Here is a 16,643-nt window from a genome sequence, read left to right on the forward strand (position 1 = left end):
TCATTTTAGCCAAGGCAGTTGTGGAGGCTTCCGTTGGCATTTTAATAAGCACAATAGTTCTTAAAATGAAAAGAGCTCATGTAATTCCAGAAAGCAATTATCTGTTGCACCCAGAGACCGTGTTTCAGAGGAGGACAGTGTTGATGTGGACACGCAGCTATAGGGAAAGCGGGAACCACAAGAGAAAGAAAGGGATAGGAAGAACACTCTGTGATCAGCACTGACATTTACGCCAAACAGTTTCCACCTGCGGGCGATTTGAGATTCTACTTAACTGGGAGAGAGGGGGGGAGGGTAAGGGAGGGAGTTAGGCAGAGAGAGAAAGAAAGAACCAGTGAGGCTGAAATTCTTTGATTACTCTCCTGGGGGGTGACAACTAGGCTGGTGTGTGCTTTCATAATATACGCTCAAGCTGAAATCCAGTAGATTCCAGTTACGGTTCCAGCACAATTCTCATTCGGCTCACTGCCATTGTTGTTTGTGTCCAGATTTAAGGGAAGGGGTGAGCTTGTGGATGATGCGTTTGACAGGCTGGATGTGGCTGATGGGGCATGTTGGTCTTTCAGGAAGCGGTGTGGCCTGAATGTCACTCAGTCACGCAGTGACTCGTAATGTTGTGCTATGAGGCTGTGAGTAAATACGCCTTACTGAAATCCGGCCTGACACATGAGAATCCAGAGATTATGAGAAGCAATGAGGCACACACTCCCATGGACCCCAAAGTGGGACCAGGTTCATCCCTGGCCCTGTTCCGCCCACAAAATATTTAACTTTCGTTTAATTACAGGGAGCAGAAGAGATGTACCAAGAGGGGTACCCCCCCTGAACCCTAGCCCTGACAGCAATCTAGAGTTTTTATTGTTTCTAATTATATGTGTGGATTCCAGCAAGAGCGCAAAGACATTGCAAAGTAAATTCTGCGGAGAAAACAAAGAGAATCTAGGTGGACAGACGTGCCTTTTTCCAAGAGGTTGCACGCTTGAGGGAATGTCCAGATGGCCGGGGACCAAGGGGCCACAAGAGTGGACTTCATAGCCGGTGTTTAGACAGAAAACGGGAGGAGTGGCATTCATAAGGGAAGCGGCAGCTTGTTCAAAGTCCCTAATAAGCCCCTTGGCAGCCCAGCAGCAGGACCGGAGAGGCGGCCATCAGGGGTCTCCTAGGAATCGGGGCTGTGTCCAACCCAGTCTACATCAAGGGCAACCTGTGCCAGAGCGAGGTTCACTCACTCACTGCATTCTGCCCTCACTGGTAGGTTTCCTCCCCTGCCAATGTGTAGATGCCACAGCATTCCTGCGATGTTCCGTTGTCACCACGCTAACCTTTAATGCATTGAGAGGGTGCTGTGTGTTAGCTAGAGAGGAACCGACAGAGAAAAGGAAAAATGGAAACCCAGTTTCACACTGACTAATTCCAGCGTGAATCTGCAACTTCACCATCAGCATTCTGCAGGGAACATTTACATAAGGAACCTATGGTTAATTCTATCAAATTTAGAAAGCCCAATCATACTCACAGCCTGAGCCAGAGCCATGTCCTCGCCTCATTGTCCTTCAGCAATTTGGCAAAGCATCGATACGCCCTCCTCCAAAGCATCTGCTGCCAGCTAAAGATACGGGAATACTTCATCACAATCTAAAGGCACGATATCATAGAACACTGGGATTATAAATGACAGTGTCTTTGTACCTCCACCACTAGTAACACGGTTTAGTATTGGCCAGGTGGGGCCTGTAGTTTTTGAGAGCATTGTCTTAGCTTCATGTTATGGAGCAAGAATGACTAGCCTCATTTTTCAAGAGAGATAGTATGGGTCAACGGGGGACTTTGCATTACAGATATAAGTTGTAGATTTTTACAAGGAACACATTGCATTGAACTGGAAACCATGAGTTATGGAAGTACTGTTAAAATAACATATTGTTAAAATAACAAGGTCAGATCTGATTAATCTGTTTTACAACCTGGAATTTAACATTGGGATGTGTCTTTAGGGGAATTGCACATATGGTATATTTTTCTGGTTTATATTTGTATTCATCTTCTTTTCTGTGAGGGATTGATTGCCGTCATGAGTCAGGATCCAACAACAAGTCTGGTATGAGCACATTTCTAGGCTTTCAGGAATAATGAATCAAAGTGGCTACAATGAGGGACAGATAACAGAACAGTGCTTGAGACAATATTTCAGTGGGTTTTGTATGACGGTACTGTAGTGAATTATTTCTGCTCTGAGGCCATTTCCTGTAGAAATAGATGATTAACCAAACAGATGGACCATATTCAAGCGTAAATGAAGAAGGCAATCAGTCAGTGCATATATGGATGCACTCTTCTGTCCTGCTGTCTATATCAACAGAGCATGTTCTTGTTTTATAAACTCATCTCATACCCATTTAATCATGAAATATTAATGTGTGTACACAAAATATGTCTAATACACTACTTGCTCCGTCTTTCTTCAGCAAGTGCAGTGTAAAATCTCATTCAGCATATTGAATAAACAAACTAACAAGCTTTTTCCAAACTGATGAATGTGATGACTGAGTGAAGTGGGTTTCTCAGATTTGATTGGTTTGCGCTACGCTAAATCGGACGTGACCTCAATTTTCGTTTTTTTGTGTTTCGTTTCTAGTCTGCTCCCAGTTCTCCAGGGGCGTATATGCCATCTTCGGATTCTATGACAAGAACTCCATGAACACCCTGACCTCCTTCTGTGGAGCTCTGCACACATCCTTCGTCACCCCCAGCTACCCCACCGACGCCGACGTGCAGTTCGTCATCCAGATGAGGCCCGCCCTGCGTGGTGCCGTCCTGAGTCTGCTGTCCCACTACAAGTGGGAGAAATTTGTCTACCTCTACGACACGGACAGGGGTGAGTGGGGACCGGATTCATTTGGCCGTTTGGGATACTATCTACAATATAATTTAGTCCTCATTACATGGTGTAAATCACAAACCAGAGGTTAGACTTCTGTAGGAGTATGATTTTGTCAACAGGTGGCACAATATGGTTCTGACATAACACATTGACATCAAGCTTAAGAATGCTAAAGCTCCAAGTCATAGCATTATGTTGGTTAGGCCTACATAAGTTTGTAATGTGCTTCAAATGGAACTCAGGTATTTCACTATGTTTTGGAGGAAAGACGCAACAAAGAGAATGGTGACACTTTACAGTAATGTTACATGATTTGGCATTAACTAATGGAGTTCTTAACTACTTTTAAGTGACTACTGAAAAGTTCATCTGTACAGCTTTGTTTATGCATTTGTACATTCATTCATGTTAACAACTACATTAGTTCATCTTATTGGAATGAAAAGGTAAATGTATTTGTTCATGGTTAACTAAATATAAGTTAATCATATGATTTGCTATCTAATATTCATGTAATTGATACATTAATTAATAGTTAATATCTACTATTAATGAAAAGTGCATGTCATGCTTAATTATTGTATTTGTACATCAATCAATTAATTAGCAAATACAGTAGTTAATGCCAATTCATATACCCTTATTGTAAAGTGTGACCAAGAGAATGTATATTTGTAGATGATCATTTTTAATCATTTATTTAACTCTTAAAAATGTTTTTAATATATTTGTTTTGTAGTACACTGCAACATTTCAGGACAGCAAAGGTGGTCAGCAGCAGATTTACTTGTTTTTATCCAAAGATTATGTTTCTTGATGATAACGTCACTTGTAACAATAGAGGTAGACATGGTGCTAGTGTGGTTGCATTTCTCCTCAGCATGATGTAAGCACTGAGTCAGATACCCTGAGGTGGTGGTAATGCACCATTTTTTTAACATAACAGATAAACAAAACCAGAGTTTGCCACTAAGGACCAATATAGACTCAACCTCATTACTCATAAAATCTTGTGTAATCATTGACTCAATTCAAAAACTCAGGCTATGTACCGTGATATAGCGCTACTGTACATTACGATAAACCAGACTGCTAATTTCAAATGAAAATTCCTTCAATCCTCCCGAACATTATTACTGTAAATAGACTAATACCTCAGATCCCTGCTTTACGGTGTGAGTAAGTACACACGCATTCAGTGGCTTATCTTTTATATATTTATTTCCATTTATTGAATTTGGCGTAATGCTAAATGAGGCGAATACACAGGCGCAGGTATTTTGGCTCCAACGGGCCTGGGTGCTGCAGGAGTCTTTAATCCACAGCAGCTCCTGGAAATAACATGCGGCTAATTGGATTAGACAAAAAACGGAGCGCAGCAGGCCGCCCTGTGACTTTGACACGCCGCGCGTCCTTCAGGCCAACTCCCGCTCCCGCTCACAGCCAGCCAGCCCTGGGCTTCCTCCAGCCTGCCGGGCTCAAGGTGAGAGTGGGTAGGAGGGGGCATTCAGCAGGCATTAGTCAGTGGAAGGGGGGTAATCTCAGTTCTCCTTTTTTCTTTTTTAATTTTCTGACCCGGGTTCGAGTACAGCCAAGCTTCTTTCCCTTATCGCTCTTTATGACCGTGCCTGCAGAACCAGCCACCCTGTCCTGATAGCTGCCACTGAAATGCTGGCATCTTTATTAGTACGAACAGCAGGCTCAAGGAAAAAAAAACTTTATTGGTGCAGTGTATCAAACACTGTTGTCAGGCAGGCCAGTGTAGTGTATCAAAGAAGCTGGAACTCACAGGCAGTGGAGATTGTATTGGCCGCACAGAAATGGAGGAGAATGTTTCAGCAATTTAAAACCTAGTTGGTCCACCACTTCAAATAACAGACAATTATTTTTTTCACTCTTCAGTATATACCATTATTGCCAATTTCAGGTTTTCTACATTGATATTATTGCTGAAACGGGCTCTTAGAGATTTTAAAAGCAAGTTTGTTGAGTGAATGGCAAAACGGCTGTGGCATATATTATTATATTCTCTTTATATGTGCATTGCCTGTATCTTGGAGTAACAGCCTTGTAAATCACTCATAATCCGCCAAAATAAATGGTGTAAAATCAAAGGCATGATTAAAATGTGCAGTTTAACACATGCAGGGTGCAGAAGCACAGCGTTACTGCATATGGTAAATGGGCTGCTTTTATATAACACCTTTATCCAAACCGCTGTACGATTGATGCTTCTCCTTCACACACACACGCACACACACACACATACACACACAGCAACGGCGATTTGCTGCCATGCAAGGAACCAACCTGCTCGTCAGGAGCAATTCAGGATTAGGTGTCTTGCTCAGGGACACTTCGACACACCCAGGGTGGGATCGAACCCGTAACCCTCCGACTGCTTTAACCTCCAGAGCCGATGTCACCCCGACCACAAATGTCTGTTGAAATTTTCAGGGTTCCATTAACAGTTCATTGAAAAGCACATGGAATACAATATGAGGTGTTATGTATTTTCGTATGCATCTTTACTCTATAAACACAGTGTGCTCGAGAGGTTTCGTTTAGCTAATGGATGTATGTTTAACTTATGGTTATTCAGTTAACACTCCTCCATCCGCTCGGAATAACAATCCTGCTTTTCTTTTCACCTGGAGGAAAAAAGCTTCCGTCACAAAAATGAGGGTGACACCAGGGCAACAGCTATAATGGCCTTTTAGTGGCAGCAAAGTGGTTAGGCCCAGAAAGAAATTGCCTGAGACTGATGAATTCAACATTGTATTCTTCTGCCTGATTGGCGAAACTTGGTAAACAGCAGTGTGTCGTCAGCCAGGGCTTTATGACTGAGCACTTGCCTGTACTTTGCCAGACTGCATCAGGTTTCTCAGGAGTGCCTTGCCTCACTAATGAGAGCTAAATGAACAGAGAGGCCTGTCGTGGCAGAGGTAAATGCATAGGGAGGAAAAAGTTAAGTGCTAATAACCTAGCGGCAGAATGAAGAAGGAGCAACCCGTCAGTCCATCTCCTGGTTTTGTTTCCGTTTTATCAGTGGAACTTGGCCATTAGAATCGCAATATTGGCTTTCTGTTCATTTATGAAAAACACACAACATCAAAGTGCTTTTCGGTTAAAAAATCTGATTGTCTTCGACTCCGTGCTCGGAAGTGACACATTGAAAGGGATTCAATTTGTGGGCTAAATGCTTGTGACAGAGTGCTGTAGCTGGACATTTGGGGAAAATGAATGTTTAGGTGGAGGCCTGCCCTTTTATGAACAGCTGGCGTATAACTTGGTATTCTGCATGCTACATAATGTTCTTCGGAGAGAGTGTGAGCATCAATAACAATAACATTTACGCAGAGATATGTAAATCATTTTCAATCACAGTGATGTAATGGGGATTACCTGTGGTTTTTAATTTGTCAATAGAGCCTTTTGCTCTAATCTGATTGCACACCTGTTTAAAAATGAATGTGCATTTGAGACATACTATTAAGGCTTCTGATTCTAAGCCATGGTTCTTTGTTTTGGCCATGAAACGGTTGTGTGTCCACAATTTGAGGTTAATATTTGGAGTTCCATACACATGTCATTATGCTGATATTTACAATTACAATTTATAAAGCGCCTACACACTATTTGACGCATACAAATCAATCATAGCACGGAGAGTCCTTTTTAACCAAATGGTTTTTCATTGGGTTGTTAGCATCATGGTATAACCTTAACCTTTTAGACAAATCTGAAGAATGACTTTCTTCAAATATTGTTACGTGAAGTTATGTTGTTACATAAAATCTGTGAATTTGAGTTTGAGTACAACATGTCATAGCTGCAGTATACGAAAATGAACAACTCTTATTTTTCTGTACACAGCCTTGCTGCAAATTTCATTCTCGTTTCTGCTTGAATTGAATCAGTGTTTGCCCAACACTGATTCGTAATTAACCCTGCCAAGTCAAAGCGAAGGACAAATTTAGATTTATTTCAGGCCTTCATTCCTTGGAGCTCAAAACAGCCAAAGTCCAAAGACTGTTATGAATGTGTACCATTGTCCAGATTAATTTTGTGTGGGTTGTTCATCTTGGAGAAAGAGGAAGCAGTGTGCGAGAGGAAGTGGGGTGTATTTTCTGCAGTCAGGGGTGCTCTGATAGTGGCAGAGAGGGATGATTACTGGGTTTATTGTCTCTCCTCGGCCTGCGGCTCACCTTATGTCCCTGAATCAGCACTCTCACCTCCGCGTGATTTACGAGCCGCTCTCATAGGCCTCACGCCAAATGCCCATTTCGCTTAAACCGTAAAAACGGGAAACGCGGGGATGGGGGGGGGGGGGGGGGGGGGGGTGGAGGCGCCGCCATCCGTCTCGTCTGGGTGAAAAAGCAGTTTCGTTTTCACTTGAGGTTTGCGACTGCCATTTCGGCCCAGCGCGACAGAAGTGACAGAAGTGGGACCTTTGGTTGTACAGGTCCATGATGGGTTTACACGGCTAGGGTTGACTGTTGGCCAATCATGTTTTACATACAGCGGCTGATGACATAGGTTGCCTAGATAGCTGGGCATCCTTATAACTCCAGATAGCATTTCCACAAAGGGTTCTTTGGCTTGTATCTATGGTCAGTGTGAAAACTGCAGAATCTCCCGAATTAAATCTTCCAGATCGAACAAAGAAGCCTTGAACTAGACATGGTGCCTCTATGGAAACCTTGATTCAGAGAGTGCTGCTTCTTTTGCCAGTATAAATAATGGCAGTGTTGCACAGTGCTAGCCCAAATGAGTGCCACATCAGGACATTGAATTCATTCTCTGCGTGTTTGACTCTGTGGTGTATTGGGGCCCAGCGCTATGGTGCCCAAGGTAGTTACAGATTCAAACCGCAGATGTTTGTACCTCCTTTGCACCTTTGTCACCCGTCAAATATTACAAAAATGACAAAGAACAAATTCAGTTATATTAAGCATACCGTAAATATAAAATGTAAGTTATACTATGAAAACACAGATATTGCTCTTTATGCCATTTCTTCAGCAGGCATTTTTATTTTAACAGTGTATTAAAGTATACAGTTGCAGTACCTCAGTGTGTGGCATTACTATGTTCCCTTAACACTGTACCAAGCATAGACAGAGCAATGAATATATTTTCCATCTGTGTTATTCTCAGCTCTATAAGTACATTATATCCTCTTTATAAGCACAGCAGCTGATTCACAGCAATGCTCCACTGTTAGGAGAATGATATCTTCTTAAATGCAATGGATTCTTACAGATTAAAGGAAAGCTAATCAGAGCTGACCATATGCACAGGTGTGTCCAATGCTAACCTCATCTGTTCACAATTTGTAATAAGGATAATGCGAATCTATTATTTTTACAATTGCGTTCACGAAAAGCTGCACAAATAGTTTGCCCAGGAAATTTGAGTTAATCCAGGGGGTTAGCAAAAAATTATTAATGAACCGCAATGTTATTCTAATCCAAATATAATGGAGCTTCTCATAAGATGTAATACTGGCAAAATTAGCTATAAACCTGGCTTGATAAATGTTACACTCTGTGTAATAACTGATTTGTTAAAGTCTTGCGATTTATAAATATATGTACAGCTAAAATTAATCAGGCTAGACTTAATTTAAAGAGTTCATTTTGCTGGTTCTTCATTCTTCTGGTTGCAAACATGAAACGAAGCAACAACAAAAAATATAGACTTTTGTGTTTTAAAAACATCGAGTCAGTTGGACAAGATTCAGTAACTGGCTAGCAGCATGTTTCCTGGAACCCTTAGCTATGAACCGTGCTCTGGGTAAAACCACAGCACTCAGTCGCTACTGTGTGGCAGGGCCTGATGACTGAAGATTGTTTTTCATGCGCATCAGAGTACTACCTCACACTCTTCTCGTTTGATCGACTAAACACTTTCATTAGAGCAAATAAAGCTATGGAGGCCATGCATGAAACCCTTTTTGACCCATTATGCCAGGATGGCGGCACAGATCTGCCTGTTTGAATGCCAATAAATATGTTGAGTTAAAGTGTAAATCTCTGTTCGATTATTTAGAGAGGACCTGTATGTCACATATGAAATTGTCTTTAACTCAACACCCTGACAAGAAAACTGTTTTTAAGATGTTAAAAGTACAGCCAGTAAGAGGGAGCAATGCCCTATTAACATCAATGTCAGGCCAAAAATGAAATACTAGATCAGCCAGCTGATTATGACAGACATCGTTGAGACGTCGGTTTTATAGATTAGTTGTGTTAACTTTAAGATGTAATGGTTTGGTCTCCATTTAAAGCAAGCACTTTTGATTGTGTGGTCATAGTCCGGCAGCTTTAAATGTACAGCACATTGTAGGGAAAGGCCTTTCTTGCGTTTGCCAAATTTACAGTTGTCTTTTTATGCAACATATACGTATCCAATTTACTGACAACTCCAATTCCTGTCATATTCAGTGACTGTGGTCTGAACACAAATTGTAGATGGATCAGATTTGTCTAAACCCAATCCAAACCACGTACAGAGATAGTTTCAGATTCTGCCAGTATCGTATTTGTTGAGCACCTTCCAAAACACATCTTCTCCTGTCAACAATATTCTAGCAAAATCCGTAATAAGTGGGAATGAATAATGAGACAACCTGTTATAGAGCCGGTCATAGGAGCATAGGAACAACAAATGCAACAACTAGGGGAAATGAAATGTCTGTCAAAAGCACAACACACACGTTGTCACATAACTCACAACCACATCAGCCAAACATCAAGCTGATTTGGCAGATGTATCAGACATGAGCGTAAAGAAGCCTTTGAAGTGAGTGAAACTTAAACTGATGCACTTAAAAAATGCATTTTTACTGTAGAATACTGCCAACATTTCAGTGGTCAAAAATTTCTAGTGTTGACACTAAACTAAATGTATGTAAGTTTCTTCTGTGCTGAATTTTTGGGGTGTCTAATTCTTGAGGATTCTGATCAAACGGGCCCTGGTTACACACCAAGATAGTGATAGCTATACCCATTCACACTGTGTCCAGGAAGACTCCTTCCACACCTCGCCTGGAATGAGCTGCAGGTCGGGGGCCGTCACTCTGAGGGTCAGGGCTTGCGAGAGACACGGCTGGACGTCGTCTTGGTTTCCTCCGCGCTGGGACAGACGAGATTAATCAAACGGCGCTAAACGGCTCAGTGGGCTCGCCCAGCGGCCGGGCACAAGCTAATTAACAGGGCACGGGTGGGAGGGCCTCCGCTCCGCACCCACGCCCCGTTCTGCGAGCTCTTTCTGCGCAGACAGAAACCGGCGGACAACCTTCACACGGGTTTCATTTCTGTGCTTTCTCGGCTCCCCCGAAACGGGCTCAACGGTGTGGTCAGCACCGATTCCCCCGTTCCGCCTGAAACCCTAGCGTGTGCAGACATCCAAAAGACACATTTGCAATCGTTTAAATGGACCCCTCTCCTCCCTCTCTTTCTCTCTGTCTTTGCCCTTTCGCTCGCTGTCGTCTGTCGGTCTCATTCTTCCTCTTAATCTTTCACCTTTTCTTTCTCTCTCCCCTTCCTGTCTCTTTCACTTTCTGTGTCACTTTCTCTTGCGTTTTTGCTCTCTCTCTCTCTCTCTCTCTCTCTCTCTCTCTCCCCCTCTCTCTCAGGTGGGCTGAGGGAGATACTGTACTGTATATTGGCAGCCGAGCTTGACCCGCCGTCGTGGGTGGTGAAAGGGACCGCTCACAGGAAAGTGGGCTGGCTTTATATTAAACCCCAGTTAATTCACAATAAGGACCCTGTTTGTCAGATTCCCTGTTAACACAAGGGATGAATACCGTCTGGCACGGCTAGCATGGCTGCCCCCGCCAGAAGGGGCATGAGGAAGGGGGGGGGGGGCAGGTTGCCCATGAATGACCGCTCTTTAGTCTCTTCCTCCTTGGCAGCCAAAAGGGAGAGCGAGAGGCCGTGCTGGCAATGGGCACTGGCTCCTCTGGTCTCTCTCCGCAGACAGTGTCACTGCCTTTGCTTTCAGCCCGTGTCACTGTCCTCTTCAAAGCCTTTTTCAGATGTACAAGCCAGACATTTTGCCTGCCTTTGTCCCTGATATAAATGCAGGCTTACTTAATTCCTTTAGTATTCTTTGCACTTGAGAGCAAACATGGCCTTCAGTGGAGTTTTAAAAGAAAAAACAGGGTTCAAATAAAAAAATGTGATTAACTAGTTTCTTTATCATGTGTGGATATGAAAGTGGTACATCATCACCTCAAAGTAATATGACACAAAGCCAGTGCAATTTTTGTGAATGAATATGAATATTGTATTGAAGAAGAGCTGCACAAAAATGACCAGTACAAAACTGCAGTGAATTTCTACTGGTCATTTTTGCTAATTAATATTGTACCCAAGTATTGAAGGACTGCACAGAAACACAAGTCCTTCCCTACTACAAAATAAACCATGGTGAAGCTATATCTGATAAAGTAAGGGAGAGAGATGCGTGTCGAATGAGTGTGTTGTAGGATGGCCTGATATATGGAGAGTGCTGAGTAGTGTGTGTTTAGAACAGATGGAGAATTTCCAGTTCTAGGGAATCTAATTTCTCTGTGCAGTAATCCATGGACCAAGTGAGGAAGCCAGCTGAGTCGACATTCCTCCTCGCTGCGACCTCTTAACAATAGGTCCCTGCACACACACACACACACACACACACACACACACGGAAGTGAGAGTGAAGCCTTCTGTTTGCCTGTCGTAAATACTGTGCATTACAACTTTATTCAGAATTCCCTGGATCATTTAGCCTGTTTTTAACCCCCCAGTTTCCGGAAAACCATGGAATGAATTATTCATGGGAGGGAAGAGTGTACTGTATGCCTTCAACACTTCCCCTGTCATTTTGCGTGGAGTCAGCGCTTCTCTTCGCGAGTCTTGGACTTTCGCTCAAATGATGCGCCCAAGCATCAGAAAAGATGGAATATCAATCACACCCAGCCTTCACAGCTCATGTGTTTTAGAATTCCTTTCTTCCACTTCACCAAAGCTGAATTATGCATTTGTCAGGAAATATAAATCTCCACGGACACAAATAGAACCATCGAATAAATTGCACGCCCAAGCCGAGGACTGAAATTCTGCATATGGAGCGCAATACAAAAATCATACTGCAGCTCACTCATAACTTTCACTATACATTTTATGTATAACTGCGCACACATTATTTATTATTACATATTGTGCCTTAGACTCACCTATAACACTGTTGGTGAAATGAGAATGAAAATAGGCCAGTAAGAATTGCGGTTAATGCCTGTCTGTGTACATCCATTTTCTACTCGCAGTTTTCTACTGATCTTGCAGTTATGTGCGCCATAGTCCTGGACTGATTTTTGGTGTTCAGTGAAGCAGAATAAAACCATTTCACCTGCTAGTGACTTCTGCCTCAAGGACTTATAGCAAACAAAATTAATTATTTTTCAGTGTAGCATCACAGCAGACAAACTGACCTGATCTTTGCTTCCAGTCTCCTTTATACTCGTTGGCTGCTGAGAAGGTTTTATTTAGTGCACGGTTTGTATCGAATTGGCCAGACAAACCGAAATGTATTTTTCAAGAAATATACAGTACGCTGGACACCCCTCTTACATACTGTCATAAAAAGTATAAATGTCCGCATACACATAGCATGACGTAGCTTTGAAAGAACAAGATTTTTGTAAAATGTTTACAGCACTTTTCACAAACACGACTGTTAACTATTTGGAAAATGTGTGAATGTATGTATAAAATATATTACATTGATTTTAGCAATGTAGGACACCCTGAATATGCGCATCCTGTAAACAATTATATTATGCATGCTCAATATTTCCTTTAAGTGCACGTAGCAGATTTGGTGTTGCCAGTTCACCCTGCCTTTGGGGACAGAGCTCTGACTCTTTATGGGAGAGGATAGTAAATGGATAAAACCTGGTAGAGACTTCTAGCATCCTCTTAGTCAAGGTGTCCTTTGTAGTTATTTATGGGTTCAGTCAGGTAGGGGATTCTATTTATGTCCTAATACAAGTTGTGTTTTAACAAAGTACACATAAATATACAGTACATAATTTTGCAAAAATAATTGTTGAACTATTAATGATTAAATAATGACTACTTCAATGAGACTTCCCAGAAATTGTTGTTCCTTTTTGATAGTGATCAGCTTTTATTTAAAATTGATGTTCATGGTACAACCCATTACAGGCAGAGAATGATTTACTAGCCATAAAACACACTTACCTCTCTTGTAAATGTCTTGTGGAATTACTAAAAGTTCTATAAAATCCCATGATAATGAGCATAAAAATGGAACGAAACACTGAATTTCAACCAACAGCCCTGTCTGGTGGGAAACATTTGTTTGGCACACTCCCCCGCATAACAATTTTTTCGCACCTCATTGGAGAGCCATAGTTATGGCCTGCGTTTTATTCATTTCTTCACAATTTTATGGGTGGTATCCCTGCAATCTAAATAGGCTTAGCCAGGGAGATTAAAAGTGAATTATAGCTGACCACCAGAAAAAAATATGTTTATGCGCTGGGTATGAGTCATGAGGCTGATGCCGCCGATAATTGCGGCGGGTTTTGACACAGCAGCGGGCCTTTATCAGCCTGTGAGCCATGAAAATTAAAAAGATGTGGGGAGAAGCACTCTACGCCGCCACTGGCATCATCTTTCAAAGATATGCTTCGCACGCCGTTTCAGTTTGATTTTGGTTAGGCGGCCTTCAGGAGCCGTGCGATTAGAACTGCACTTGGCTGAAGATACATGTTAATTAATGAAAACGGCACTTCAAAGACCTACTTCAATTCTGCTGCATCCCTCCCCCCTTTCTCAGTTACATTCACAACACAAGCGGGAAAGTACCACATTCATTAGCTAGGCCAGAAGAGCGGACATCTTTGTCACAGTCTAAGGACTATGGAGGGAGATATGTTTTTTCTTTCTTTGCACCTGTACAGGTGTTTTGTCCAAACAGATCACTGGAAATTGTCTCTTAATCCATGCTGTGTATGTTAGGGCTGATGAAATCAGGTGTCAGCACAGGCAGACCTGAGGTGAGAGCTCATCAAACTTTAAGCATGTGTTCATTTTCTCACCGTCTGTGGGGGGAAGAGAAGCCAATGAAGCTGTAATGGAGATGTTTTAAGACTCTTGAATTCAGACTTAACCTCACTTTTGCTGAATGTAGTTATTCAGATGGGGCCTTTTGTTTGTGATACACATTTTGGCACACTGTCACGCTGAGACAGCAAGAATGAGCAGTGTAGCAGAGCTCATTGAAAGGAATTTCAAAGCAACATAAAATGGTCGAAAATATTACCCAATATAGTCTTTCTAAATATGCCGAATGCACGATTGTTTAAAATAGAACAGTAGCACAGGGTTTCTTGGGCTAGGATTCCCAAGAGCCTTCCTGTAGTTAATTTCTGAACTGTCACACAAATGCTTGAGTTGTACTGTCACATCTTTATCTTTGCTGTGGAGCTGCACGGTGCTGAAGGAGAGAGTTTGGATTTGGCCGTTTTTGTTGCTGTTAAGCGCCCAGGACAGCTCTTTCTCTGCTGCAGTGCCTGCTGTGTGTCAGACCGGGCTCTTATCGGGGGAGTTTCCGCACTTCCAGTCAGAACGGCTCACCACGGTTCAGGGGACATTTCAGTACCGCGGACGGAGCTGTGCACACAGGAGCTGTGCCATCTACAGCCCGCTGTAATTATTCTGACTGGCCGGAGAAACATTGCACCGGGGAAGCAGGGAGGCATTGCAGTAACCTTTAAGAACTTAAATTAGATTACACTAACTTTAATGCTTTATTAACAAAATAAAAAAAATTATAATGTGTTCTTTCACAAATTCACACACAGACACACACACAAATGTATGCACATGAAATAGGAATTATTCATAAAAATATGTATAAAAATAGAAAGATTCATTAATTCATGAGAGATTGTCAAAGTTCTGGTATTGATAGGTAGCTATTCTGCAGTCGTCACATAAATCCAATTATAAAAGATATACTAAGGATAAGCAAAGAATGGCATTCTTTAACATAACTTACTGCCAGCCTACAACTGCAAACCACATACTTCTAGTCCCCACTGGGTAGCGAACATTACAACCATTCACAGCTTTTCATAAATAATAACATAGTATGCAATCGGCCTCTCTGTAATTGCATTCGTTCAGTACATGGCTCCAGATTTATTGAGTACAATTAACCTGGCTTGAATTAACCAGGGGAGCTGTGTGTAAACACAGGAATTAATGGGTTTTTAGCCCTTCCCAACATGGAATTAGGTGTTGAAAATGGCAATAGTGCCATAACTATTGGTACATATGTCAGCCTTTGTCACTACGCTGGAGTTAAAGTGAGCAGAGGTCATTGCTGATGTGTTGTTTCATAACATTGTGATATGTGGTGGGTCAGTTATTCTATAACATTCAATGAGGGACACATATGATATTACTGCCACTAAGTACATTTATAGAAAGATTTATAAATAAATAAGTCTTGAAATTACAGTAATATTTATTATAAAATCTTGAGAGAGAAAATATCATATAACAAAGTTCATTAAAGTAATGTGCTAAACTGTGAAGGCAGGGCTCACAGTTTGTGGCCCACAGCATGCTTATTACAGTGTGTCCGTGTAGTTATTGTATAGTTTTATTTAAGTTAGTGTTTCAAGTTTATTTTCTATTTTTGTATCTTGTTGATACCTTTAATATCTTGAAAAATCTTGATTGTGAGAAGAAAGCCACAGTCATGTATTCATTTCACAGGAGCAATGTTTTTTAATGTGGGTTAATCTATACACAAATTACACACTTAGTAATTACCTTGACTCTTGACTTCCTGATTTGTTGATTTCTTATTGTACTGTACAGTCTAATTTAATTATGTTTCTTTATGAATAGGACACCATATAGGATGTGGATATTTATTTAAATATTTCTATATATCCGATAAACTTAACATTTATCCATAATTTTTCTTATTGTATTGATTATATCAGCATATCATAATTACAGTTAAGGACATCTAATGCTAATGTTGTTTTGAACAGAAAAAGCCATCAAGATAATTTACTTCTGCATCAGTGGAAGCTAAAGTATGTTTTCTTTGTCGCTATAAAACACTTTGTGATTGTGATTTGGGTCATTTGATTCCTGGTGAAAGGAGACCCTGGGTTTCAAACCCTTTGCATATTTCAAGCTCGGCATCACCTGTTCATTATTATGTGTGCCTATATTTGCGTGAATGGCCATTTTAGCTGAGACAACTGGTAATCACATCAGGCAACAAAATAATTATCGTGCTGAGAAGGTGATCTCTTGCAGCTAGCCCCTCTATACACAAAACGTAATTATCGGATCGCAGAATCACAGCACTACTGAAGCAAGGGTCCATTATTGGTCGGAGAACAGTGTCCTTTCCAGTACCGATGCAAGCTTTTTATCATTTCACACCAAGCAAAGTACAGGCAGATTGCCACGGTTCAATAGACTGTTACCACTCCTCGTCCCACGCGCATGGAGGTAATAAAAAAAAGTCGTGCCCTTGTAAACAAGACACAGAATAACCTGCAGGCGAAAAAAAAAGGATTCTTTATGGCTCCGCTTTTTTTCCTCTGCCGCTTAGAGGAGAGTACCAGTCTCCACTGGTCACAGAAGAAATATCGAACTTTCAACAAGATAAAAAGTAGCGCAGAGGCAAGGCCAAGGCAGAGGCCTGGGGGTCA

At 41.7% G+C, this 16,643-nt stretch overlaps 1 protein-coding gene across 3 annotated transcripts in view; it reads left to right on the forward strand.

The window, feature by feature from the left end:
- Nucleotides 1-16,643, forward strand: part of gria3b (glutamate receptor, ionotropic, AMPA 3b) — a 126,811-nt gene that overhangs the window by 33,634 nt on the left and 76,534 nt on the right. For all 3 annotated transcript variants that reach the window (XM_061233553.1, XM_061233551.1, XM_061233552.1), the window contains exon 3: nt 2,636-2,875. In XM_061233553.1, the coding sequence (XP_061089537.1) occupies nt 2,636-2,875 (240 nt within the window). The remainder of the gene's footprint in view (nt 1-2,635; nt 2,876-16,643) is intronic.

The sequence above is a fragment of the Conger conger genome, chromosome 3 (assembly GCF_963514075.1).
Source record: "Conger conger chromosome 3, fConCon1.1, whole genome shotgun sequence".
Lineage (NCBI taxonomy): Eukaryota > Metazoa > Chordata > Actinopteri > Anguilliformes > Congridae > Conger > Conger conger.